Raw genomic sequence first — 26,459 nt, 5'->3', positions numbered from 1 at the left:
GGGAGAGAACTAATGAGAGCAGCAAGGAGGCTGTGTGGGGAGCCCGCCCGTCACAGGGAACAAAGGTATTTCAGGAACAGTGATTAAGAAGAAGGACAATACCTCGCCCCAGGCACCGGGCTATTCTAGTCCCGGGTTCATTTTCAGCTATAAGAGCGTCAGCTCAGGAAGCCACATGGACACAAACTTCCCTTCCAATGATATGTACCAGGGAAACGAACAGGCCTGCCATTGACCGCGGGAGAGCAGGAGGTCTGTCGGGGGAGAATCCTTCCCCTGGAGACGGACCTTCAGAGGGAACAGGACTCCCGAGGGCCAGTTCCTTCTGCGCCTGCTCCAGCCACTCTTAGGTCTTTCAATCAAAACATTTTAATATGGTTGACGTGCCAGCTTGAAACCACTGTAATTGGCCCACAGCAGCACTAAGGGTATCAGAGCCCAGAGCAGACGTCCCGTGAGAGCCGATGGCTGCTGTCCCTAGAACCACTGTCCCCGCACAGTCTCCACTAAGGTCTGAACAAGCCAGAGTCTCCTGCCCCGTCCCCCCGCTCCCCACCAATTCCTCAGCAGTAGCAAATAACAAGCATGCTAGACTTCCCCCTTTAGGTGTGTCTTCAAGACTTTATGCAGAGCCGTTCAAAGTACTCCCCCCTCCTCTTCACCCAACCGCCCAAGGAGACAACGGAACAGAGACCAAGGTCCAGGGGCGCCCGACAGGCCGGGGTACCTGCGTGCTGTGGCCCAGGTCCGGGGACCGCTCGCTGTCGGAGCTGTTGGTTCTCTCGCTCAGGGGCTTGGAGAGCTGCCGCTCCTTCAGGGGAGTACTCCTCTTCTGCCGGGGGGTGTGCACCCCGTCCACTTTGCTGCCACAGACGTGGAAGGAGGCGGTTAAACAGCCCCTGACCCAGAGCCATGGCCTGCCCCCTCTTCCCGAGGCCCCTCCTGTCGGGCCTCCCTCATTCTACCCGATGCTTTAGGAGCTTCTTCCAACCCTGAGTACCTGGGAGAGGCAGAGCCCTGGAGGTCCGTTTTACTGGACTTCATCGGAGTTTTGACTTTCTCTGGCACAACCAGACTTGCGCTCACGTCTCCAAACATGTCCTGGTCAGTGATTTCCTGCCACGGAGGAAAGGAAGCAGTGAGGGTTACTTCCCCTCGGTGACCACGGGAGCCTCGTGGTTCCTGCCAGGGCCCATGACCATCACGAGAAAGTCAGTCCCTCGCTCTCTTTTCCGGGAAGCACAGGGTTCTACAACTCCTACCCTACCCGACGAGGACGCCGTGACTGTTTAATTTAGCTGAGTGCACCCGCTGTGCTGGGCACCATCTCCTGCTATTCAATCTGTGCCCTACATTTATGAACTGACAGCCCACAAACCTGGGCTGATGATCTAGCTTCTCTAGGTGGGAAGGAGAGTGTTTCACTCAGGAAGTGACACGACTGGAACTTCATTTAAAAAAAAAAAATTAATTAATTAATTTTTGGCTGCGTTGGGTTTTCGTTGCTGTGCGCGGGCTTTCTCTAGTTGCGGCGAGCGGGGGCTATTCTTCGTTGCGGTGCACGGGCTTCTCACTGCGGTGGCTTCTCTTGTTGCGGAGCACGGGCTCTAGGCGCACGGGCTTCAGTAATTGTGGCTCGTGGGCTCAGTAGTTGTGGCTCATGGGCTCAGTAGTTGTGGCACACGGGCTCAGCAGTTGTGGCTCGCGGGCTTTGGAGCGCAGGCTCAGTAGTTGTGGCACACAGGCTTGGTTGCTCCGCGGCGTGTGGGATCTTCCTGGACCAGGGCTTGAACCCGTGTCCCTTGCATTGGCAGGCGGATTCCCAACCACTGAGCCACCAGGGAAGCCCCTGGAATTTCATTCTGAAACGACCGCTGTGCAGTATGCGCCAAAGTGGACCGAGAGTGGAAGATGGGCTACTAGGATTACGGGTGAACTACAGTAATGTCGAATCCAACCTAAGGCTTTGTCAGACACCAGATCCTTAATGCAGCATTACTTACTATAGGAAACATAAGCCTGAAACAATTCCTCCTCGACTCCATTCAGCTAGCAGCTCCCACTGTGAGGCGGATGCGCAGCCCACCCCCAGATGGTATTCGGTCAAGTTCTCTGCTCCCTCCCATCTGCTGGGTCCGGCCCCCAGTCCCACTGGCTGAACTGTGGCAGAACCTGCGGGCCCAGCTCAGACGCCCTCCCCTCAGGTGAATGGCTCTGTCCTTCCCGGGACCCACAGAGCCTCTGCGCCGGGTGTGCCGCGGCTGGCTTTCCTCCCGCAGGTGGATCCACGGTGTTCTCATTTTTGCACCTTCAGTGCTCAACACGTGTATGCGTGTGGAATTTCAACCTGTGCGTAATTAAATTGGGCACCCCAGCCGATCCACCCCATGCGCCCCTGAGCAGCTCCAACAACTCTTAGCGGAAGGAGCTGACTCGTAATCACTTGGAGACTTAATGCTGCGGGCTGTCTGGCCATTGTAAAAGCAACCTGGAGGAAGGGATGGTTTTTCAGGGGAAGATACTGGTCATCGTCTCTGAGAAGTAAACGAGGGTGACAGATAGTGAGAAATTATCTAAATTAGCACTTGATCAGATCTAACTAAAGGGCAGAATGGGGACATTTCTGGTTTGCTAGTTTGGGGAAGAGCGTTATATTCCATGGGTAAGGATTCTGGGAGGGAGAGCAGGCAGGACATTCACAAGTCCACAGAGTTAGGCCAAAGTTTCAGGGTGGTCATCAGGGTCTTTTTGCCTGTATTTCTAAAGGTACCAAAGACTATTTTAAACAGGAGCCCGAACCATACATACCAGAGTGTCTGTTTCAGTCAAGCTGTCATCTTGACTTTTAATCCAAGCAGATTTGACTTTTTCTAAAGCAGCCAATTCCATCTGTAAAAATTATAATAATTAGTCATCATCAATCCAAATATCCACCACTCTAACTTGTTTTCTAGGTCCCTTGGAAGCTTAAAATACTTTCACTTAATCTGAAGACCTCATAAAATCTTTGGACTTTCATCTTACAAGGAGCATATTTTTGTGAAAACTGAGCTTCAGAAAGGTCAGTTATTCTGCGATCATTAAATTCATAACACAGTGAGATGTGGAACCCAGAAATGCTGACTCTCACAAGATGTCACCAGGAAAGATAAGCTCAACGTTCAGATGGCATGGCTGTGGGATCCGTCAGTCTTAACCCTGGATTCGGTAAACACCCTTGCCCAGGAGGGGCACACAGGGCCTCTTCTGCTGTCAGAGTTGCTAAGAAGAAAGGGGAATCTCAGAGTCCACGTCTTTGATTTCGAGACTAAAAACATCCATGGTAGCCAAATGCTTTTTGCTTGGTAGAAACGTCTGGAAAACCCTCAAACAGAATATACTAAGCCATTTAGGTGTGAAATAATTCTCCCTTTGTCCCCAACTTTTATTAGCATTTCTCATAATAAAAATGTACTTTGCAAATACAGATACATAACCAGATTTTTCACACTTGCTAATGCTGCTTCTGGCTGTGCAGACACCAGTGTCAAAATCATAAGCAGTTGCGGGTTGTGGGTCTTAGCTATGGGGAAGGTCCTGGCCTCAGTGGGTCTCTGGTTCTTGTGGGGAACCAGGGAATCAGAAAGGATCAAGGATATCCCACCTCCTCCCAATGACCCAAAGCCTTTTCTCTGAGTAAATAACAGAGTACAGAGAAATGGCCCTAATAAGCTCAAGGGGCCACTCAGCAAACTAATGAACAAGGACCACAAAAGTAGGCCCATGTCATACGCTAAACCAGGGTTTCTCCACGTGGGCACCACTGACATCTGGGGCAGGTCTTTCTTTGCTCAGGGGCATCTTGTGCAGGATTTGAGCTGCATCCCTGCCTCCACCCACTAGATGCCAGGAGCAACCTCTTATCCCCTATCACCCCTGCTGTGAGAACCAAAAATGTCTCCAGTCCTCGTCAAATGTCCCTTGGGAGGCAAAATCACCCTTGGTTGAGGACCACTGCTCTGAGCCGTCTGCAAAACGAACCTAACACACTTTATCCAGACCCTGTGACCCCTGAGGGTGAGACGGTTTGGCTCAGAGCCACGCACAGGAGGTTGCCTCCAGATTGCACCGCTAGCTCATTTACACATTGTCTGTATGAATAACCGATGTTAACAGAGTCCACAATCCCAGAGAACTCTTCATCAGACTTATGACTGAAGATGGTTTCACTCAATTTGGGATCTCAGCATGACAAATGAATTAAACACGTTTTAAAGAGGAGGAATCGGGGCGATAACACCATCCTACTGGAAGGCTCTCAGGCAGCAGCCCTGTGGTCCAGCCCTCCGACAGTAGAGCAGTGTTTCACGGCACAGCGCTGTGCTGAGATGTGCCGAGTGCTCTAAGGTGGACTCGGGGTGGGGCACCTGCGGGCTGTGCACTGACTCTTCTGGATGTTTCAGTCAGTCCCACCGGGAGCAAACTCCCGATTCTCCCAGTTCTTCTTCCTGCTTCTATAAATACTTCAGGCTTTTCTCACCCCAGCAGCGCAGTAGCTGTGTTGCCTAACCGTGTGGCTCCGAGGCAGATGTGGCAGTGCAAGGCGCTGTGCCTGGGGGCGACGCTGGCTGCTGCAGGGCGTGCACGTGCTCTCGTGTGTGTGTGTGTGTGTGTGTGTGTGCGCGCGCGTGCGCGCACGTGGAGGGGGCAGAGTGCGGTGGTACTTTAGACTCTCAATTTTACGAAGTACTGGTCTCTAGCACCATGAGTTACAGTGCTGTGGAATTAGCAACTTTTAGCAGCAGGCAGTCCTGGCGGAAAGTCTCCATCTCTTGGCCGCCCCAACTGAAGCGCTGTCGGGGCCTACTGTTATCAGCTCCAAGAACCAAATTATGTTGCTACTGTGTGCTCAAGTCTTGGGAAAACTCAACAACTCTAATAATTTGTATCAGCAGAAATTCCTTCTGGTTCTAGTGATAAAACTGAATCCTCTGAAATTTGGGGGACAAAAAGGAAGGTTAAGAAAAATAAATGAATAACAATGCTAGGAAATCAGGGAAGAGAGGACAAAAGCTGGGCAGCATGTGCATGCCTGCCTATGGATGCACCATCCCCGTATGTTTTCCCTAATACGTTTAGAAGTTCTCTGTGTAAGAGCACAGCCTTGCTCTGTAGTTCCCAAAGTGTCTTTCATACTAAAGGATTCCAAAGTTCCACACCCACATCAAGACATATGGGGCTCTTCAAAATAGAAATATCACAGAGAACCAGCAAAGTCTGAAATCTGGCCAAGGGAACCAGAATTTGAAGAACTCACTAAAAAGACATCTAGATTCTATCAATTTCAGGAGTCCAGAACCGGAATGGCTCTCAGGGTCTATAATAACAATGGCAAAGCAGCTTACACTTACTGATGCTCCCCATGCCGTAAGTCAATCCAACCATCTATCAAGCGCCATGCTGGAGGCTTTAGCTGCATTCTCCCACTGGATATTCACACTGCCTTGTAAGGCATGTCCTTTGTACATGCAATTTGTAGATGAGGACACGAAGTCTGGGTAACTGCCCAGATCACACTGTCAGTGGAGTGATGGCGTCAAGATTCAAACCCAGAGGTCTGACTCCAGAGCATGTGCTCTCAAACCAGCCCTACCCAGCCCCAAAGAAATGTTTGGTCTGAACAGGGATCCTTAGGCCATCACACTGTAAAGACTGATACTCCATTGACTTTTGAGCTAACTGGGCTCCTGGGCCAACACCTTCACCTCACAAATAAGGCACCTGAGGCCCAGAGCATCAAGGTGATTTTTCTCTTTAAATTTTGTAAGCCATGCAGCTGAGACTAAATGTAGAACCTACAAATTCTATCAACCCAGAAACAGCTTCATTAGTATAGAGTAGTTTCTCTTACTGATTTAGTAACGACGATCCCTAAAATTTATTGAGCGGTCACCATATGTTAGGTGTCACACTTAGCATTTCTGGGGCATTAATCTCATTTAAAATTTGATTGCGTTGTGTTACAGTAGGGCCCTTGTTCTGCATTCCTAGGACACCGTAAGACAGTCCTCCCCTGGCCAGGTCCCAGGTTTCTCTCTAGAAGAGTCATCCCTTATATTTATACTTGCTATGGAATCTGGCTCCCGTGGCCAATGATCTGTCCACGTGGATAGTGATGATTCAGCAGGGCCATCCAGCAGCCCCCTGTGAGAACGGGCAGCCCCAAGCCGCATCCTGAGCAGAACTAGTCAGGTAAGGCCTCCTCAGCCCCAGATCATATGAACCTGGGCTGGAAAGGCTGAGAGTGCCCGGTCTGCAAGTGGCGGGCCTGAGGTTTCTCTGTGGAGGGATTCTCGGTGGGGGCTGCCATTTCCCATCCCACATTTACTCGCTAAGGCCACGTGGTGCCGCTGTTCTAGGGCCGGATCACCCTGCTGCGCCTTCAGCAGGGAGAGGGATTAGGTGGACGACAGCGCCACCTGGTGGCAGCAGGCAGTCCATGAGCTGACGGTCCGCACACACCTGGGACAGGCGGCAGGTAGCCCTTCCATAGACAGCGCTTTTCAGGGGATGCAGAGCCTCACAGGCCTCAGGTCGTTTCCTCACAATTAATACCTACGTGCAGGGTGAGTTTTGTATTCCTTCTGTTAAAGCGGTAAGAGCAGGAGGACTTAAAGGATTCAGTTTTTTTGATCTACAGAGAAGACACTGGGCTTTCAAAGCAAACCGAAAACCACTAAAATCAGGCATGTCATCCTGCCTTTGGTCATACACAAGGGGGAGGGCAGCTTCCTAGGGCCCGAGGCGGGTACAGCATCAACCCGGGCTTCTGCCCCTGCTCCACTGCTGGGGAGAGCCTTCCCAAATAGGGACAGAGCGTGATCCCGGGGTGAGGCGGGGCTCTGGGGTGCTGCAGTAGACAGCTCCTTTTCCCTCTGGCTCGCCAGGCAAAATGGAAACCAGCCCACCGAGTTCTAAATTCTTCGAGGGCACTGCCCACTTTCTGAATAAAGCCCATATAATTTCTCCTGAACAGACCTTGGGGGCTTCCTGCCCCTTTGCATCCACCCTCTCCCCAGCCTGGATGCAGAATCGCCACCACTGGCCGGGTGCCACACTCCCAGCTACCGCATGACGGGCGTTGAGGGAGAGGTCTTGAGGCACTGCGTGTTCCTGCGTTGAGGGAAGGCGCCAGGTCATGGCGGGAACAGACCATAGAGAACACCCGCCTGGCCACAGCAATATCCTCAGCGCACTAAGAGCCCAGCAGGACTGAGATGACAACCGAGGTGGAAACGAGATGAGATGGCCCGTAGGTCCCAAATGAGCCAGGAGCAGAGGGCCCAGTGTTAAGCCCTGACTCTCCCCTGGTCCCGCTCCCGCACCCCACAGCCATTGGTCTTGCTCACAGGGCTGGTGGTGTCTTTGCCGAGGCTGCCCTTGCTGTTGAGGCTGCCGATCTCCGTCTGTGAGCTGGACTGCGACATCCCCTCAAAGAAGGGCCTGTGGCAAAGAAGCACAGCCAGGGTCAGTGGCCGCCAGGGCCCAGAACGGCAGCTCACGGACAGCCGGGCAGAGCTGGTGTTCAAGAAAGGTCGACAACCCGGGCTTCGAGGATGCCGGCGAGGAAGGACACAGCAGAGGCTGGACCAGCAGGGACCTGGACCGAAGGACTTCAGGAGAGTCCTACCGGGGCTTTTGTCGGTTAGAGGCTAAAGCAGCGAGCTTTATCCAGACGGCAGGAGGTTCAGCAGGGGTGAGGAACCAAGATTCCCGGGTAATGGGGGTGGGGATGAGAGAGGGGGTACTAGGAGATTGCCATGGCCTAGAGAGACAATGTGACACAGGGGGTGCGGGCCTCACTTGAGCTTGGGCTTTGGCGTGCTAAGGATGCTCTCTGTCTCCTCCATCTCGGGACCACTGTCGCTGGGATTGTACATCTCCAGACTGTCATACAGCTCGTCCAAATCTTCTTCCACTTCTCGTATCTGTTCCCGGGATACGTGTTCCAGCCCAAAGCCCACCTGTGGGAGAAAACAAAACCTTGGAGTCTGGGGCTACCCCTATTAACGACATGGCAGACGGGAAACTCCTTCCTCCTGGGCAGGCCCCACTGGCTTCCCTACCCAGTCCCCTTAAGGGACGTGCCATAGTTTCACGCTCATCGGGGTGGTCTTGGTGTCCTTTCTCTGATTTGATCCTGAGAGCAGGGACGTGGTGAGGCCACCGTCCCCTCTCAGAGCCTCCCTAGTGCTCCCCACTAGTACCCGGCGTCGGGAAGAAGAGCGGGGCTGAGACGGTACTTCTCCCGAGGAACAGGCGCAGGGAAACCCCAATGCCTGGGGCCCTGGCGGGCTCACGCTGGCCTCCTCTAGAGCCCGCAGGGGACAAATCTCCATCCCTGCCTCAGTCCACTGAGAAGAGAGCCCAGGAAAACTGGCTCCAGGCCTGCCGGAGCCCCGGGAAGGCACTGCTTCTCTTAGCGGCCAGTTCCTGACGCCATGGAGGAGGCTCCCACCTCACAGGCTGCTATTCGCGATGCTCCCCTCGGGGCAGGAGGGAAAACCGAACAGTGGCAACTGGATCTGTGCTGGACACCCCACACCCGAAAGCTGGGCAGAAGCATGTGCCCCTGCTCCGAATACCATGGAACCTTGGGTGCTACATGTAAATCTTTCCTTCTCTTTTTGAGTAGCGGAAAGCCCTCCTTTGGCTACCCCCTCACTTGGGGTTCCTGGAATCTTGACTCCAGATTGTGCCCCAGGAACGAGGGTGAAACTCCGGGAATTCTACTCACCATCCAGCTCGGGAGTAAGGGGTCGTACCTCGTCTGAAACTTTAAACCGCTTCAGGAGGGCCACAAACTTCTGTTTGATGTTAGGTTGCTGTAGGGACAAAGCCACAGTGGTCCTCAGCCAGCAGCCCCCTGTGGACGGCGATCACTTCCGGCAGAGTCATCGAGGACCCACTCTGGTAAAGAACCGGGGCCACACCCCCACCCCAGTAACTTCCCATGGTCACCTCCCGCTCATCCCTTTCTCCAGAACTTCAGAACCACGGTGCTGACCGGTGAGCGCCACCTGTATACATACAGGCTCCTCAAACTCGACGTTTCCAAAACGGAGCTCACCCTCTGCTCTGTGCCTTCCCCCTCCTGGTCGCCCAGGCACCGAGGAGTCACCGAATCTGCACCCGGAGCCTCCCCCGACCCCCGGCCCAGGGGTGCTGGCTCCTACCCTCTTGTCTACCCGAAACCCCACCGCTTCCGTCCGGCCTCCTTCCTCGGCCCTGTCTGCGGCCACCGACCACCCTCAATGGGCTCCTCCCTCCCACTCCCAGTCTCATGCCCTCCAGAGTCCGCTGCGACTGTTCCACACGCAGATCTCACCTCGTCACTCCCCAGATGCAAGGCCTTCACCGGCCCCAGAGCCTCAAGAACTTTGGTGTCACCCTGTGTCTGCTGAGCGCTGGCTCTGCCTGACCCTGGCCTCACCCACCACCCAACCCCTCACACCCCACTTAGGTGGGAACTAACTGCTCACGTACGACGTGGCACCCCTCTGGGCCATTTACATGGTAACTTCTGCCTTGACTAAACATCCTCCCCAGATCCACTTGGCGAAGTTCTATTTACTCTTAGAAAACCCATCTCCCAGCATCTTGCCCGCGAAGCTGTCCTGCTCAGAGCCGGTCACTTTCCCCTTAGGGCCATCGCTGCCCCTGACGCAGAGCTCGTCTGGCGCCCGCCCTACGGGGTTACGGTCACTTGTGTAGATGTGTCCGTGTCACTGGACACGGTGAGCTCCCTGACGGCATGGACCGGGCCTTCCTTATCTCTACGTGTCCGACCCCAGGCACGGCGACTAGCTTGTGGCCCTCAGCACCCTCCTGACTGGATGACAGACTCACCGCCTGGGGATGGGGGAGACTAACTTGTGGGTGAGACTGAGCTGGGCCTTCAAGAAAGGGCGGGGCTCCCCAAGGTGGAAGGGCACCCACAGCAGAGGACGAACGGGAGCCACAGCGACCGAGACGCAGAAGGCGGTTCAGAGAACGCCGAGTCAATTAACACGTCTAGAACAAAGTGCTCTTGGTAGGGAGAGAAGGATTCGTGTGCACCGGAGACAGGAGCGAAAGGACAATTACTCTGGAAATCTGATTGGAAAGTGCCTGCAGTTAACACAAAAAATAAAAAACCTCTTGGGGAGCGGGTGTCAAAGGAGCACCGAGCTCTGGTCGTCTAACCTGTGAAGCTACGGAGGCGAGCACAGGAAGAGGTGACTTATAGAGCTCCAGGGGGCACCTTTGGCAAGAAAACGGGGCCTCTTTGTGGTTACAGCACAGGAAAAAGAAAAACCTAGCAGGAGGAGCCACAACGGAGAGCGACCTCCAGCCTCTCCCGTCCTCAGAGCACAGGGTGGGGCTGGAGGCCAGGATGGGCCTTACCCGGCCTAGGAGCGCCAATCGCGGATTAGAGGCCTGAGGACGATGACACAGTTCAAACGCGCTCTAGTCGTCGTCCAGTGGGGGAATCAAGGCCTCAGCCTTGAGGATTTATTATACACTGAAGCCCAGGGATACCCAAGGGTGCCTGGAGGGAGGACAGAGTGTTTCACGGTGGACCAGGCTCAGATACGACACGTTCGGAAGGTCTGGCCTCCACTTATTTCACTCCTGAAGGTGACGGGAATCTCTGCTCTTGGGGTCCCTGGGCTGCTCTGCGCTAGAGAGAATCAGGCTGCCTCTGGAGACAAATGAAACTGTGAACTTCTCTTCCGAAAAGCTCCTGGCACTTTTGACTCCCCCGCACTCTGGCACGGGAACCCCAGAAGAGGTCAAAGTTAACCTAGAAATTCAGGTATTAAGCATCTCAGTCCAGGACTCTAATTTCACCAGAAGTAGTGACTGCCGAGGAGATCGCATGCAGGAGACACAATCCAAAGGCCTCTGGTCTCTAAGGTTCTGGATCCATTAAGGCAGGCACTGTATCAAGCCCACAGTCCCAAGCACTAGCCTACTACTTCTGGGTAAGTTCAACAAATGATTCCAAGTGGAGATGCTCCTAGAGAGGACTGGACTTATCTATGCAGCGGACAGTACGAAACCCGAAGTAATCACTCGGAGAAGGGAGGGAGGGTGCCCGAGGGGTTCTGCTCCCCGAGGAAGCATCTGTTCCAAAGTCTACAACAAGGTTTCTCAACCTTTCTTCTATCCTAAGATAACCCGAAGAATATAACACGCTCCTATCAGGAACGCTGGTTCTCTGCCACAGTGATGCTTAATTAGCTGGTGGTGGAGGTGGAGGCACCGAGGGGTGTATCACAGCCTTGAGGGCATGGCCCTGGGCAGATGTTAAAAAGCCCCCAGGAAGTCTGAATACACCACTCCCACCCTACCCCCAGATTGAAAATCTCTGCTAAAACATTCCCCGGACCCTGGAGGCTCACCCTTGTGATGGCAGACGTTGAGGTTAGTTTCCTCCGGGTCTTCTTTACTTTCCGAAGATCCTCATCTTCATAGAACAGGTCCTAAGTGGGTAGGGGGATGGACTGAGGTTGGGAAACCCTAGGAGGGTCTGTAACTGCTTCTCGGCCGCTTTACTGAGGGGCTGTGGAAAGTTACCTGCCCGTGCAGTGGGTCATCACTGCCTTCCTGTTCTGATGAGAAGCTCTCCTCCTCTTCCTCAGAATAGTTGTCAATGTCAGGAGACCGGTCTGGAAACAGACACCTTGGTAAGATGACCTCGCAAGGGGAAGATCTGGTCTAAGAGGCTTTGGCTGGCTGGAATCATGCTCTCCTCAAGTGGAACCGCAGCTGGGGTGGAGGAGAGGGCCCCGACCCCCTTTCATTTCCAGGGAGCTCTAAGCTCCTCTTTCCTAGGAACATGTTAGGCTTTCCTGGGATGGAGATCGGGTGATGGGGAGGGCTTCCCAACACCGCACACGTCTTACCGGACAGCTTGGACTTGATTCCTTCATGGTCAATGGGCTGGCTGGACAGGGAGTAGATCTTTATTTCTGCCACAGGCACGGAGACATCCTTCACGTTGCTGTGCAGGCCGAGCACCAGGGCGCCTTCGTTCGGGTGCTGCATCACCTACGAGCACGGGCGGCCACGGACACACCTCGCTACGGACAGTGCCGCGGAGCAGCCCGTTTTCACAAAGCCCAACGGACAGGCGAGCCACTGGGAACGGCGTTCTGCTAACACATTCTCTTTTTCACTATCTTCCAGATTCACGCCTACTGTTCTCCTATTGCCTGTCTCACTTTACCTTTTCTTTTTTTTTTTTTCCTTTTTGGCCGTGCCACGCAGCTTGTGAGATCTTAGTTCCCCCACCAGGGACTGAACCAGGGCCCACGCAGTGAAAGCGCGGAGTCCCAACCACTGGACCGCCAGGGAAGTCCCCAGTCTCACTTTAAAACTACCTCCAGAAGTGTCAGCCACGGGTCAGGCCATGTGCTTAGAGATAAAAATCAAGGCCTGAGACTGAAAATGACTGCTAATCTCTAGGACTGCATTTTAGTTTAAGTCTTTCACAGAGAAGCTAGCTCTCCAGGCTGCGTGAGGCTGGCCTGCAGACCGCGGCCACCTGTGCCTGGCAATAAGGGCTTGACACAGCTGGCAAAACGTGCCACCCACATACTTCACTCCCCCCAGGCCCTCGTTCTGATACAAAACATGAAGAGGACAGAAAGATGGGCTGGGACTATCTCACCTTTTACTATGGCCACAAAATTTTTCTTATTTAATGTTCTAAAACACAGAAATAAGTTTTGAAATTGATTTGTGGCCCCTTTCCTCTTCCCCTTGGTCAGGGCTGAGAAGATTCACCAGGCATACAGGGAAGCCGCACAAGTGAGCAAACTATACTGAGGAGGGAATTAGAAACATGAAAAGGAGAAAGGCTAGAGGAACCCCAAAGGTGCTGACTGGAATTGACTGGAATGTGAGCTCATGATCAGATAGATACAGATGTGGAAGCAGATATGATGTGTATGTATATACACGTGCATATGCATATGTATACATGTATTTCCTAGCTCCGTCTGCTGAGAGGGAGGAGAAGCAATGATACCCCAGTTGGGAAAACGAGCACCTCTAGCACCCAGATCTTGGTTTCTAAATACCATTCTCCACTAAAAGGAACCGGGGCTCTTTGGAGGATCAGTTCATTCTGAGGCTGGCTCAGGGAAAGTACATGATGAGCCTGTAATATTTTGTACCAGAAAGTGAAGAAGCATGTAAAGAACGATGAGGCACGTAAAAAAGGATACAGGAATCAGCTTGAAGGGGCTCTACTGGCCAAATGTGAGGCAATTTGAGCATCAAAATAAATAATGATAGTAGCAGACTAAACCCCACTGAATTAAACAGGAATCCACAGATCCATAACTGATACAAAGAAATGAATCAATCAGTAAATGGGGAAGAAGGGAAAGCGGTATCTTACAGCAGACGGCCAACCAATAAATAGAGAAGGAACGCTGGGATTGGAAATTCACTGTCTGGCAAACATCAAAGTAATGACTGATTCCGGCAAGAATCATTAATAGAGGCTAAAACTACTTGGTGAAGATATGAGGAGAAAAGAGACTGTTATATAGTCTCAAAACATCTCCTCCCTATAAAATTTTTTTTGTCCATTGGTAGGAACAAACTATGTATTAATTAATTTTATACTGGAAATCCTGGCACACACCATCTTAAATTAACCAAGCGATAAGTTAGCCTCACCAGTAAAGGAACAAATCAACACAGAGTGCTGCCTGCATTACTGCTGCAGTAATTCTGCCAAAAACGTAGAAGCTGAATGCAATCTTCAGAAAACATCAGACAAACCTGAACTGAGGCACATTCAATAAAGAGCCTGTACTCTTAAAAAATGTCAAGGGCATGAAAGACAAGGAAAATCCGAGGGACTGCAGGTCGAGGGAGACTAATGAGACGAGAGCTAAGTGCAGCCCGTAATCCCAGATGAAACCCTGGGCCTGCAAAGGACATCCCTGAGTCGCTTGGCATGACCTGGGTGGGGACTGCGGGTTAGATGGCAACCCTGTGTCGGTGCTAATGTCCTGATCTTCATGGTAGACACGGTACGTATTAACCATGTGTGATGGGGCACCAGCTTGCTCTCGGTGGTTCAGAAAAGAAAACAACATGCATAACGTGTATGTAGGAGAGAATAATAAGGCAGATGTGTTAACACTGAAGAATCTGGGTGAAGGGTAGACGGAGATTCTTTACACTATTCTTACAACTTTTCTCTAAGTTTGACATTTTTTTAAACGTTAAAGAAAAAACTTTTCATGAGGGAGAAAGTTCTCGATAAAAAGAAGTGCATCCTGAATTTCCAATAAAAGAATTAATTTGTAACACATAATAAAACCCAAACAGCAGGCTGGGAAAATCACTGGCTAGGCTGGTGTCTCTCGTAGGCTCCGAAAGCCTGACTGTCCAGAGGCCGCCCTCTCTCACCTCTGCCATGTTGATGAGCCCCACGGCCAGGGTCTTATAGCCCAGGATGGTCCGGTTCTTGTAACGCTTTCTCCTCTGCAACATGATCTGCAGCTTGTTGGCATCTCGCTTCAGGAAATGAGGGTACTGCCGAGCACAAAACAGAGCCGAGCACAGTTAATCAGCAACTGGGTCCTCGGTGGGTCTTGGTGCTGCGAGAGGACGTGCCACCTTCCTGTGCTTCACTGGCTCCCAGCTGCACGAGGGGGTGATAGGGGTGAGGGGAGCGCCTGGCTTCCACTCCGCAGCGGGGTGGTCCACACACGCTCAGTAAACAGCCTCCTTCCTTGCCAGATAATCAGGTGTCCGTGCAATGCAACCTGGGGTATTGGCGTTATGCGGAGAGACAGACATACTAGGACGGATAAGGAGGAGAAGGGAAGGGATGGAGGTTGCAGTATGGGGGCAAAACAAGACTGAAGCATCCGCCTCTGCTGGGGGGCATGGCGTGGATTACTAAGTAGAGGCGACGGGGCCGAGTGTGGTGGGATGGTGGGGTTAACAGCTCTGTCTGAGGAAAAGGGGAAGAAGAATGAGAGGCAAAGCATTACATACAGGATGGGTAAACAGCAAGGTCCCACTGTAGAGCACAGGGAACTATATTCAATAGCCTGTGATAAACCATGAGGGAAAAGAATATGAATGTATACACACACACACATATATATATGTATAACTGAATCACTTTGCTGTACAGCAGAAATTAACACATTTTATTCTATTTTTTTGTGCTTTTCATTTATTTATTTATTTATTTACTTCACATCTTTATTGGAGTATAAATGCTTTACAACGTTGTGTTAGTTCCTGCTGTACAACATAGTGAATCAGCTATATGTATACATATATCCCCATATCCCCTCCCTCTTGAGTCTCTCCCCCACCCTCCCTATCCCATCCCTCTAGGTCGTCACAAAGCACTGAGATGATCTCCTTGCGCAATGCAGCAGCTTAACACAACATTTTAAATCAACTATACTGCAATTTAAAAAAAAGACAAAACAAAGAACGATTTGTGGTGTACTTTTCAGCAGCCCATCTGGGTCTCGGCGCCCTTGCTGTGGCTGTCTGAGCGATTGCTCTGGTCCTCCAGGCCGGCCACAGAAGCTCTAGGTGACTTCAAACCATTGGGCTATGGCTGTTCTCGGATAAAACAGTCTCCAGATTAGAGGACTGTTTGGGATTAGGCTGGACATGGCATATTAATGACCTAAGACTGAGCAGGTTCTCACCTGGAGGGAGAAGGTTAACTGGAGCTCTGTTTCCACCAGTCCACTGGCTGGAAGGATGATCTCGTTGGAGCGAAGAATCCTTTTTGAACCCTGAAACCAAGAAAAAATAGGTCAAGGCTGTATCACCAAAAATCAGACCAAAAGAAATACTGTTTGCAAACAACATCTAAACTCTACAAAGATTCTTACCAGTTCAAGTATTCCATCAGTCTTTTTGTTGTACTTGATCAAAATCAAGCCACTACCATAGATATGATTTTACATGTATTATGCTGTCCGTCTGCAAAGGGTTTTCACACGGAAATGATTTGTTATTGCATCTGAGTTCTCTCCCACCGCTCCTGAGGGAGAGGCAGTGGTGTTGTACCCCAAGGCGTGGCAGTTCTCCCCATGGCACCTCAGCCGCCCTCCTCCCGTCTAACTGACACTTCGGCCACACTGTCCTGTCTCTGGGCATTTCCACATGCTGTTTTCTCTTCTTGGATATTCTTTCATGCTTCTGTACACAGCTAACCAACTCACCTTCCCAGTCTCAGCTTCGATATAATTTTTTTCCAGGAACTCTTCCTTTCAGTGCGGCTCCCCCTGCCCCCGCTCCCCCTGCCGTGCCCCCCGGCACCCCCGCTCCGCCAAACCTAATGCTGGGTTAAACACCATAGTGTTTTTAGCTCTTAAAAATAAAGCTGGGCTAAACTGTTCCTCAATGTAAAAAGAGATCAGCAGGAGAGCTTGAGGAACGCCAGTATATTTATAAAAATTACTTTAAAAAAACCTGAGTTTAATTTAACACAGTGAAGTGCCCCGATCTCCAGTATACAGATCGATGAGTTGGTAAATGTATATACCCGTGTAACCCACATCTCTATCAAGATGTAGAGCATTTTTATAACTCTGGAAAAATCCCTTGTGATGCCTCCCAGTCCATCCTGCACTCCTGTCTCAGAGGAAAGCACTGTTCCGAGGTCTTTCACCATAGGTCAGTTTTTCCTGTTCTAAAATTCCATATAAATGGAATCATACAGTGTGTACTATTCTGGTCGGGCTTCTTTTGCCCAACATTTATAATGTGTCTAAGGTTCATACAGGCTGTTGCATGTATCGAAAGCTTGTTCCTTTTTACTGCTGAGCAGAATTCTGTCCCATGAATGTACCACATGTGGTTTCCGTTCTCCTGTCGCTGAACATTTCACATTTGGGGTGTTTCTAGTTTGGGACCATTATGGCTAAAGCTGCCATTCTTGTACAAGTCATCCACACAAGTGGATGTGTTTTCTTTTTCTTGGGCCGACACCTAGGAGAGGAATGGCTGGGTCTTAGGGTAGACACATACGTAGCTTCACGAGAAACCGCCAGACTGATTTCCAAAGGGTTAGTACCACTTTCCACCTGCAGCTGCATCCGGCGTGGTCTGTCCTGGACACGTGGATTCTACTGGCCACGTAGAGAGAGGTTCATCACTGTGGCTGCAATTTGCATCTCCCTGAGGACTCAGCCCGTGCAGCGCCTTCTCAGCTGTTTATTGGTCAGTTGTAAATCTCCATTTATGACGTGCCTGATCAAACTTCTTTGTGCTGTTTATCTTGTTATTCGGGTGTAAGTTTTTTATTTATACAAGAAATTGTCAGATATACGCACCGTAAATATTTTCTTGCCTATTCATTTTCTTTTCTTTTCTTTTTTTTAAAGGTTTTGCATTTTTAAAAAAAATTTATTTATTTATGGCTGTGTTGGGTCTTCGTTTCTGTGCGAGGGCTTTCTCTAGTTTTGGCGAGCGGGGGCCACTCTTCATCGCGGTGCACGGGCCTCTCACTATCGCGGCCTCTCTTGTTGCGGAGCACAGGCTCCAGACGCGCAGGCTCAGCAATTGTGGCTCACGGGCCCAGTTGCTCCGCGGCATGTGGGATCTTCCCAGACCAGGGCGCGAACCCGTGTCTCCTGCATTGGCAGGCAGACTCTCAACCACTGCGCCACCAAGGAAGCCCTCATTTTCTTAATAGTATCTTTTGAGGAAGTATTTAATTTTGATCTGGTCAACTTTATTATTATTTTTTGTCTTTTATGGTTAATGCATTCTGGGCCCTAGCTAAGAAATCTTTGCCTACTCCAAGGTAATGAAGTTATTCTGCTGTATTAGAGTAGATATTCCACTCTGTTTTCCTTTAGAAATGAAAAAAATTTAGTTTTAACTTTTAGGTTTCTTATCCATTTCTAATTTTTGCTTTTATAAAATACAGATTTTGTATAATGCAGGAAGGAAAATCTCCTAAATGTAGTATTTCACAATGCTTTTATAATTAGAATAGCATTATATTATGACAATTAAAAATAATAAAGGAAGTCCTGCCTCATGTGTTAGATGATGCTTTTTGTAACCTCTGTTACGAACAAGAGTCTTGGCAAAGTTTTCACCTGAATTTATATAGGCTCTTAGGATTCAAGAAGTCTCTGGACAATGAATCTCAGAAATGCTGAGAATCCAAAATGTGGTTTGTGGTTTATATATAGCAGTGGTTTTCAACCAGGGGTAGGAGACATTTGGCAAAGTTTAGAGACATTTTTGACTGTTACAGCTGGGGTATGTGCGTGCGTGCGTGCGTGGTATTTCTAGAGCGTAGAGGCCGGGGCTGCTGCCGACCGGCCTACGAGGCACAGCACAGCCCCACAACACTGCTGAGAAACCCTGCACAGCTGAAACCTGCTCCCCCCTGAAGACACTGCTTCCTGGGCTGACTGCTGGGCTTGGGGGTGGGGCAGGGTCTTCCTTGTTCCTCATCAGCAGCTCCAGAACATTCTCCCTTCCAGCTCCCCCAAACTCCCCCTTTGAGTGGACGCCCCTAGTCTAGCCTCTCTTCCTGGCTGTGGCTCTTGTCTGTACCTGCCAGCATCCCTGCTCATTTCTTGACTTTAGCTCCTCACGCACTGTTCCTTCCCCAGCACTACTCCCACCGTAACTCTTCATGATTTCTTTTTTTTTTTAACAATAATATAATTTACTGATGAAAGCATCCTTGTCTAAATTTATTTCTTTCTTTATTTTTTGGCTGCATTGGGTCTTTGTTGATGTGCACGGGCTTTTCTCTAGTTGTGGTGAATGGGGGCTACTCTTTGTTGCGGTGCGCAGGCTTCTCATTGCGGTGGCTTCTCTTGTTGCGGAGCATGGGCTCTAGGCGTGTGGGCTTCAGTAGTTGTGGTACGTGGGCTCAGTAGTTGTGGCTTGCCGGCTCTAGAGCGCAGGCTCAGTAGTTGTGGCGCACGGGCTTAGTTGCTCCGTGGCATGTGGGATCTTCCCGGACCAGGGCTCGAACCCGTGTCCCCTGCATTGGCAGGTGGATTCTTAACCACTGCGCCACCAGGGAAGTCCCTCTTCGTGATTCCGACACGTGCGCTTTCCAATGTCCTGGCCCCTAAACCCCGTGGTTTCCCTCTCTCAGTGGCCTTGTCCTCACCCTTGTCTGAGCCCCTCACCCACAAGGTCACACTCTGGGCCTTATGGTTACCGATAATGACGACCAAAGCCTCATCTCAGTGTCATGCACCCCACTCTCTGATCTCCACTTCCCAACTTTCCAGCTCATTCTCGCTTGTTTGAGAATGAGCAATAATCCCTTGAACCCACCAGGCCTACGATCCACTGATCCCCCCGCCATGTTTCACTCCCCCTCATGCCCGCTGTCCCCTCTTTCCTCCTCACTCGGCTTAAATGCCCCCGTCAGTCTGGACGAGTGGTCCCTGCACACGCCCTAGCGCCTCTGCCCGCTGCTGTCCTCTGCACTCACTTGGTCCATTACAACCCTGTACAAATCCAGCTGCCCCAGCTGAACATGCCTGGAGAGAATCATACAATCTGCTAACTGTTCTGACTTTGACTTCATGACCCCAAACGTGATGTGGGCCTGCAGAGCTGCCCGGCGATCACTGCATTTTCCCCAGTCCAGGCACCTGCCCCTTCACTCCACGAGATGACCTCCCGTTCTTCTTCACACCCCAACGTCTCCTCACCCCTTCCCTCACTCTAAGCGAATAACCTTGATTCCTACCTTGCCGAGAAAGTGGAAGCGACAGGACAAGAACGCCCACCACACTCAGCTCCTTGCCCAGTCTGTATGGCCACAGCTTCCTCCCCTCCGGTTACACGGACGGGCTCCCGGCCCCCACCCGACGTCAGCCGCTCCATCCCTCCACCCCTGCTCACCGACTCAGGGAGGCTCTTCTAACCATTCTCTCCTCTCCTATACAATCAACTTCCCTCTCTCTTCTGGATCATTTCCATTAGCAAACAGGCTAATGTTTTTTCTCTCATTAAAAAAAATACCCCTCTTGTCTCCCTATGCGCCCTGCTGGCTACCACCCCACATCTCACCTCCTCTTTATAGCAAACTCTTCAAAGAGCTGTCTACTTTTGCTCTTGAAGACTTCTCTCATCGTCTCGTAACTCCGCCACCACTGCCATTGGCAGGGTCTCCGATAACCTCCATGAGGAGGACTCGTCTTCGTTCCCCTCCAGCAACTCTCCCTTCATGTGGCCTCCTGGCCCCTCACGCTCCTGGATTTCCTCCCACCCTCAGCTGCTCTTTCCTGGTCTCCGTGTCACGTCCTTCCTCTCCTCCCTGACATAGCCTTGGGGAGCCTGTGGCCTCACTCCTTAGACCTGTTCTCTTCTCTGTAACGGCTCCCTCCACCCCTGGGCAGCTCATCCACCTTATGGTCTCAGATACGCTGACGATTCCCCAAACTGTTTCTCGCCCCCAGACCTCTCTCCTGAACTCTAAACTCACATATTCAACTGTCTATTCAATATCTCCCCTCGCATGTTTAACAGCCGTCTCAAACACCATGTGATAGGCTGAATTTTGGATCTTTCCCCCCAAACCTGCCTTCCCCACAGTCTTTCCCATCTCACTTAATGGCGTTTCCACCCTTCCAGTCCCTGAGGCCAAAGCTCTGGTGCCGCCCTCACCTCCTGCCAGAATCAGTGTCAGAGCCTATTAGCTGGTCTTCTTGATCCCTCTTTCCCACCTACAGTCTATCTTCCATACGACAGCCAGAATGACCCCATCACTTCCCTGTTCAAAACCCTCCAATTCACAGAGAATTAAAGCCAGAGGCCTTGCCATTACTGCGCACACCCTTCCCCCTACCTCTCTGACCTCATCTCCTCCTCCTCTCACTCCCCTCCAGCCTCACTGCTGCCCCACCCCCTCTCCGCCCTGCCAGACGTAAACCTGCCAGCAGGTTCCTGCCTCAGGGCCTTGCCTTGGCTTCTCCCTCCGCCTGCAGTGTTATTCCTCCCGATATTTGCACGGCTTCCTCCCTCATCTCCTTCAAAGTCTTTGCATGAAAGTCATCTTCTCAATGAGGCCACCCCTGACCACCACATACGATTTGTAACTTCCTCCACCCCAGGGCATGGCATGCTCCATCCTCTTCACCGTATTTTATTTATTTGACATGCCCCACCAACCCCCCCCCCCTCCCCCCCCCCTGCCCCCCCCCCCCCCCCCCCGCCATCTCCCCGCCTCCGGGACATATCACCTTCCAACAGCAGCGGCCCTCACTATTTGAACTCTCACTATCCAAATATATGCCATAAATACCTGTAAACATTTCTATCCCAAACGCATTATCTGAATTGCAAACTTGTGAACGTGAACTTGCGCATGCTGGTAACAGGATGTAGCTGCGGTGCAGCCACAGGGTCACGGCCAGCTCAGGCGCTTTCGAAGCATGGCACAGTACTGTTCTCATCTTTACCAACCTTCTCCAAAGATTTAGCCTTTCATGGGTCCCAATATTTGCTTCTTCCAGGTGCCAGGCACTACCAACTTGAGTCCAATTTCAAAATTATCTTTTTTTAAAAAAATTAATTAATTAATTTATGTTTATTGTCTCTTTCCTTCCACTACAATGATTAATCTTAAACTTTGCAGTCTCAGGATCTTTTTACACTCTTAAAAATTATTGAGGACCCCAAATAGCTTTTGTTTATGTACATGTATCTTTCAATATTTACCACACTAGGAATTAAAACTGAGATATTAAAAATATGTATTAATTCATTTAAAAATAACTGTAATGAACCTATTATGTGTTTACATAAAAATATTTTTATGAAAAATATCTTTTCTAAAGCAAAAACAATTTATTAAGAAGAGGGCATAGTTTTTTTATGTATATAACAACTTTATTAGAATATAATTCACATACTACAACATCTGCCCATTTAAAGTGTGCAATTCAATGGCTTTTAGTATATTCAGAGTTGTGCAACCATGAACACAATCAATTTTACAACATTTTCACCACCCCAAAAAGGAACCCCATACTCATAGCTGTCTGTCACCCTGCCAACCTTCCCATCCCTCTACCCCAGGCAGCCACTAATTTAACTTTCTGACTCTATGGATTTGTCTATACTGGACATTTCATAAAATGGAATCATATAGTATGTGGTCTTTTGTGACTGGCTTCTTTCATTTAGTATGTTTTCAAGGTTCATCAATATTGTAGCATGAATGTACTTTATTCTTTCTTTAAAATAATTAATTAATTAATTAATTAATTAGGTTGCGTTGGGTCTTAGCTGCAGCATGTGAGCTCCTTAGTTGTGGCAGGCAGGGTCCTTAGTTGCGGCTCACGGCCTCCTTAGTTGTGGCATGAGAACTCTTAGTTGCTGCATGCATGTGGGATCTAGTTCCTGGACCAGGGATCGAACCCAGGCCCCCTGCACTGGGAGCGAGAAGTTTTTTTTTTCTTTTTTTTAGAGGAATTTTCCCATTCACTTTTTTTTTTTTTTAAATTATTTTTATTTATTTATGGCTGTGCTGGGTCTTCGTTTCTGTGCGAGGGCCTTCTCCAGTTGCGGCAAGTGGGGCCCACTCTTCATCGTGATGCGCGGGCCTCTCACTATCACGGCCTCTCTTGTTGCGGAGCACAGGCTCCAGACGCGCAAGCTCAGTAATCGTGGCTCACGGGCCCAGCTGCTCTGTGGCATGTGGGATCTTCCCAGACCAGGGCTCGAACCCGTGTCCCATGCATTGGCAGGCAGACTCTCAACCACTGCGCCACCAGGGAAGCCCGAGAGCGAGGAGTCTTAACCACAGCGCCACCAGGGAAGTCCCTGTACTTTATTCTTTTTTCTTGCCAAGTAATACTCCATTGTATGGATATATCACATTTTATTTATTCATTCATCAATTAATGGACTTGGGTTGTTTCCACTTTTCAGCCATTATGCTGCCATGAACATTTGTGTGCAAAGTTTTGTGTGGACATGTTTTCATCTCACTTGGGTAATATTTAGGAGTGGAACTGCTAGGTCATATGGTAACTCTGTGTTTAACCTTCTGAGGAACTGCCAGACTGTTTTCCACAGTGGCTGCACCACCGTACACACCTAACAGCTGTGTATGAGGCAGATGGTATACTTTTACACTTCTGTGAATCTCTTTGACATCTGGCTTAATAAAAGACAATGAGGTTCTCATACCTGTTTCTGTAACCAATCTGTTACAAAATATTGTTTTGGTTGAATATATTAAAAAAATCCAGACTCAGAGAGATACGAAGTTAGAAAAAGGAAGAACATTTTAACAGCCTTTTCAAATAATGGTGGACTATTTTTCTTTGATAGTATACCAAAACTCTACAAGTGGTAGTCTCTTAAAGGTTAGTCACAAAGTAGAGTTTGAAACCATATCAATAAGGTTTTATAGTCTGTTATATATTAAAATCCAGTCACTTAACAGAAAAAGGATATCACTGGAAAAACTGGGAAATTTGAATAAAGTCTGTAATTTGGTTAATAGTGTTGTTCCAATGATAATTTCTTAGTTTTGATAAATACCATGGTTAAGAAAGATGTTAACACTGGGAGAGCTGCGTGAGGGGTATATGGGAACTCTATGTACTACTCCTGCACCTCTTCTGTAAATTTAAAATTATTTCTAAACAAAAAGTAAAAAATAAAATCCAATCCATTGACCTGTTTTGTTCTTTGAATGGATCTTTACCCAGCACAATTTTGTGACCTCATGAATTGGTCATTTGGAAAATATTGGTTCACTGAGTTACGCAAATCTTTCAAATGTTACTCATTACACAATATAAAAAATCACGACAGTTACTATCACTACAGACCTTTTTAGGAAAGTCTTTAAGAACTGGGAACCTGGGACTTCCCTGGCGGAGCAGTGGTTAAGAATCCGCCTGCCACTGCAGGGGACACGGGTTCGAGCCCTGGTCCGGGAAGATCCCACATGCCGCGGAGCAACTAAGCCCGTGCGCCACGACTACTGAGCCTGCGCTCTAGAGCCCATGAGCCACAACTACTGAGCCTGCGCTCTAGAGCCCATGAGCCACAACTACTGAGTCTGTGCTCTAGAGCCTGTGAGCCACAGCTCCTGAGCCCACGTGCCACAACTACTGAAGCCCACGTGCCTAAAGCCTGTGCTCTGCAACAAGAGAAGCCACCGCAATGAGAAGCCCGCGCACTGCAACGAAGAGTAGCCCCTGCTCGCTGCAACTAGAGGAAGCTTGCGCAGCAACGAAGACCCAACGCCGCCATAAATAAATAAGTAAATAAGTAAATAACTAACTAACTAAATAAAAAGAACTGGGAAGCTTTTAAGCTTACAGTGACAAAGACAAGTTTTCCAAAATTCTGATTTTCACTTGAAAGCTCAAATGTCATTTATTATTGGCCAAAAATATTCTCAGGTGTTTCCCTCAAAGTGGGAAAGTGTTCATTTTCTGAATGGGCTTACTCTGTTCATTTTCAAGAAAGTATCTTCCAAATACCTGAGTCTGAATAACCAGTTTGTCTGTAAGCCCCTCTTTCAAGTACAAATGGTGTTCCATGAAAAAGCAGCTACTTCAGTGCACAGCTCAGCTGTATGAGGACTTGTCCTCGAGGCAACGAGGCAACGGTAGCCTCCTCTGTGAAGCAGGAGCCCTGTATGTGCATTTCCGTTTCATCACACAGACTATTAAAAAGACACGTATTCCAAGGCTGAGATAAAATAAATAAACAGTTTTTACTGCTTCTCCAAGGACATTCTTAAACAAAACTGGCTTTTCCCCTCTTCCTTCTAGTTTGCTATGGTGGGCAATACAATGACTACTGACATTCTGGTGCAGCTGCCCTGATTTGCACTAAGGGCCAGCCAGCCATTTTACCAGCCATTGCTCTTGCAACTTCAATGCAAATGTCAACGTGGTGGAAAGGGCAAGTAAAGCCACAGTATTATCATGAAAACAGTTTGGATCTTACGTATCCCCTGAGAGGGTCTTAGGGAGCCCAGGCTCTGCAGACCTCATTTTAAGAACTGCTGCTCTATCAGCACGTAAAGGGCCTTAAAGGCAGGGGTTTGGGTGTGTTTTGTTCGCTGCTGAATCCCCTGTGCCTAGAACAACACTTGGCCTATAACAGGTGCTCAATAAATATTTATTAGATAAATGTGTAACTGAATAAATAAGTGACTGGATAAAGGAATGTGATAACATCTGTAATTACTTTCAGCTGCTTGGAAGTCAAGCAATAAAAAATTTAGGATATTTGTAGCTTTTGGGTATAATTTAAAATTTTACAGGATGTTAAATATTTAATCAGGAAATAAAAGACATTATTTCTTTTGGCAAAGGCATTTAACCGTGGGGATGCAAAAGCAGCAAGGAACTTTCAAAACTGTACCAACAGTGTTTGCACTGGAAAGCAACTGCTTTTAGCTATGCAAATAACTACTGAAAACTGGAACCCTGCCCATGACCTAGAAACAGGTGCGAAATCGGGAAAGGAGGAAAAGACACCGCAAGTTTCCACACGCCCATCATGGTCCCACACTTGTTTTTTCAACCCACAGTGTCTGGAAATGTTTCACAGAATCGAGAGGAATTATGCACAAAGATGAACAGGGAGTCTGAATATAAGGGACACGCAGGAAATCATAAGGAGCAATTAAAGTGTTTCAAGTTTTGAGGACTAAATTAACATAATGTATTTATCTCAGAAAGAGAACTGAGGACCTCAGCGTATGGTTCACAGACTGCGAAAATGCTACAGACGTGGGTTGTAGTGAAGCCAAGAAACTGCTGCACAACAAACAGGTGAGCCAGTAATCAAATGTTCTGGTTAGTAGTGAGTTTCCTTACAGCTCACTATTTTTCCATGATATAGAACTCAGTAAATACACCATTCTTAAGCTGAAGGATTCCATCGTTTAACGGTTCCAGAGGCACTTCAGACGCTCAGTAAGCTTTAGGGATCGTCATTAAAAGGGACTGATTGGTTAAGGAAGCCCTGGTGTCGGAGTTTAATGTCTACATACGTTACTGGCTCTCTGGTTTCTAGTCCCACTTCTGCCACCTGGTATCACCTGGCAACAGGTAAATTCCTTGACCTTTCTGGAGTTCAGTTTCTCCTGAAACTGAAATTCCGAATGCTTAGAATATGAATGTTTGTGAAATACTTTGGGTCCCTTGGAGATACTGGGGTAATTTCAAGGAATTAAATGTGGGGATGACTCAGAAGACAAAATGCCCCAGTAACTTTTAAACTGTCAAGTCTGAAATAATAACCTACAAGTTTCTTCCACCCTATAGAAAACTGCCAAAGCTGCTTCCCCAACCCATACATCTCCTTATACCCAGAAATCCCAGGAATAAGACCGAAACCTACACAAGCCACCCTAGTAACTTCTGAATTTCCTGATCTTCATGCTAATCCTGTTAGACAGG

At 49.3% G+C, this 26,459-nt stretch overlaps 1 protein-coding gene across 1 annotated transcript in view; it reads right to left on the bottom strand.

Moving 5' to 3' along the window:
- The window catches only part of PACS1 (phosphofurin acidic cluster sorting protein 1), a 152,787-nt gene that overhangs the window by 11,560 nt on the left and 114,768 nt on the right, over window positions 1-26,459 (bottom strand). The window contains exons 3-13 of the mRNA XM_082477041.1: window positions 15,729-15,818; window positions 14,458-14,583; window positions 11,931-12,075; window positions 11,602-11,693; window positions 11,427-11,507; window positions 8,805-8,864; window positions 7,843-8,003; window positions 7,389-7,482; window positions 2,809-2,889; window positions 1,001-1,116; window positions 728-863 (exon numbers count right to left, since the gene is read on the bottom strand). Of these exons, the coding sequence (XP_082333167.1) occupies window positions 728-863; window positions 1,001-1,116; window positions 2,809-2,889; window positions 7,389-7,482; window positions 7,843-8,003; window positions 8,805-8,864; window positions 11,427-11,507; window positions 11,602-11,693; window positions 11,931-12,075; window positions 14,458-14,583; window positions 15,729-15,818 (1,182 nt within the window). The remainder of the gene's footprint in view (window positions 1-727; window positions 864-1,000; window positions 1,117-2,808; window positions 2,890-7,388; window positions 7,483-7,842; window positions 8,004-8,804; window positions 8,865-11,426; window positions 11,508-11,601; window positions 11,694-11,930; window positions 12,076-14,457; window positions 14,584-15,728; window positions 15,819-26,459) is intronic.

Source organism: Balaenoptera physalus (assembly GCF_965194825.1).
Source record: "Balaenoptera physalus genome assembly, chromosome: 10".
In the NCBI taxonomy this organism is placed as follows: domain Eukaryota; kingdom Metazoa; phylum Chordata; class Mammalia; order Artiodactyla; family Balaenopteridae; genus Balaenoptera; species Balaenoptera physalus.
The sequence above is the reverse complement of the archived record's forward strand: the minus strand, read 5'-3'. Positions and strand labels throughout refer to the sequence as shown.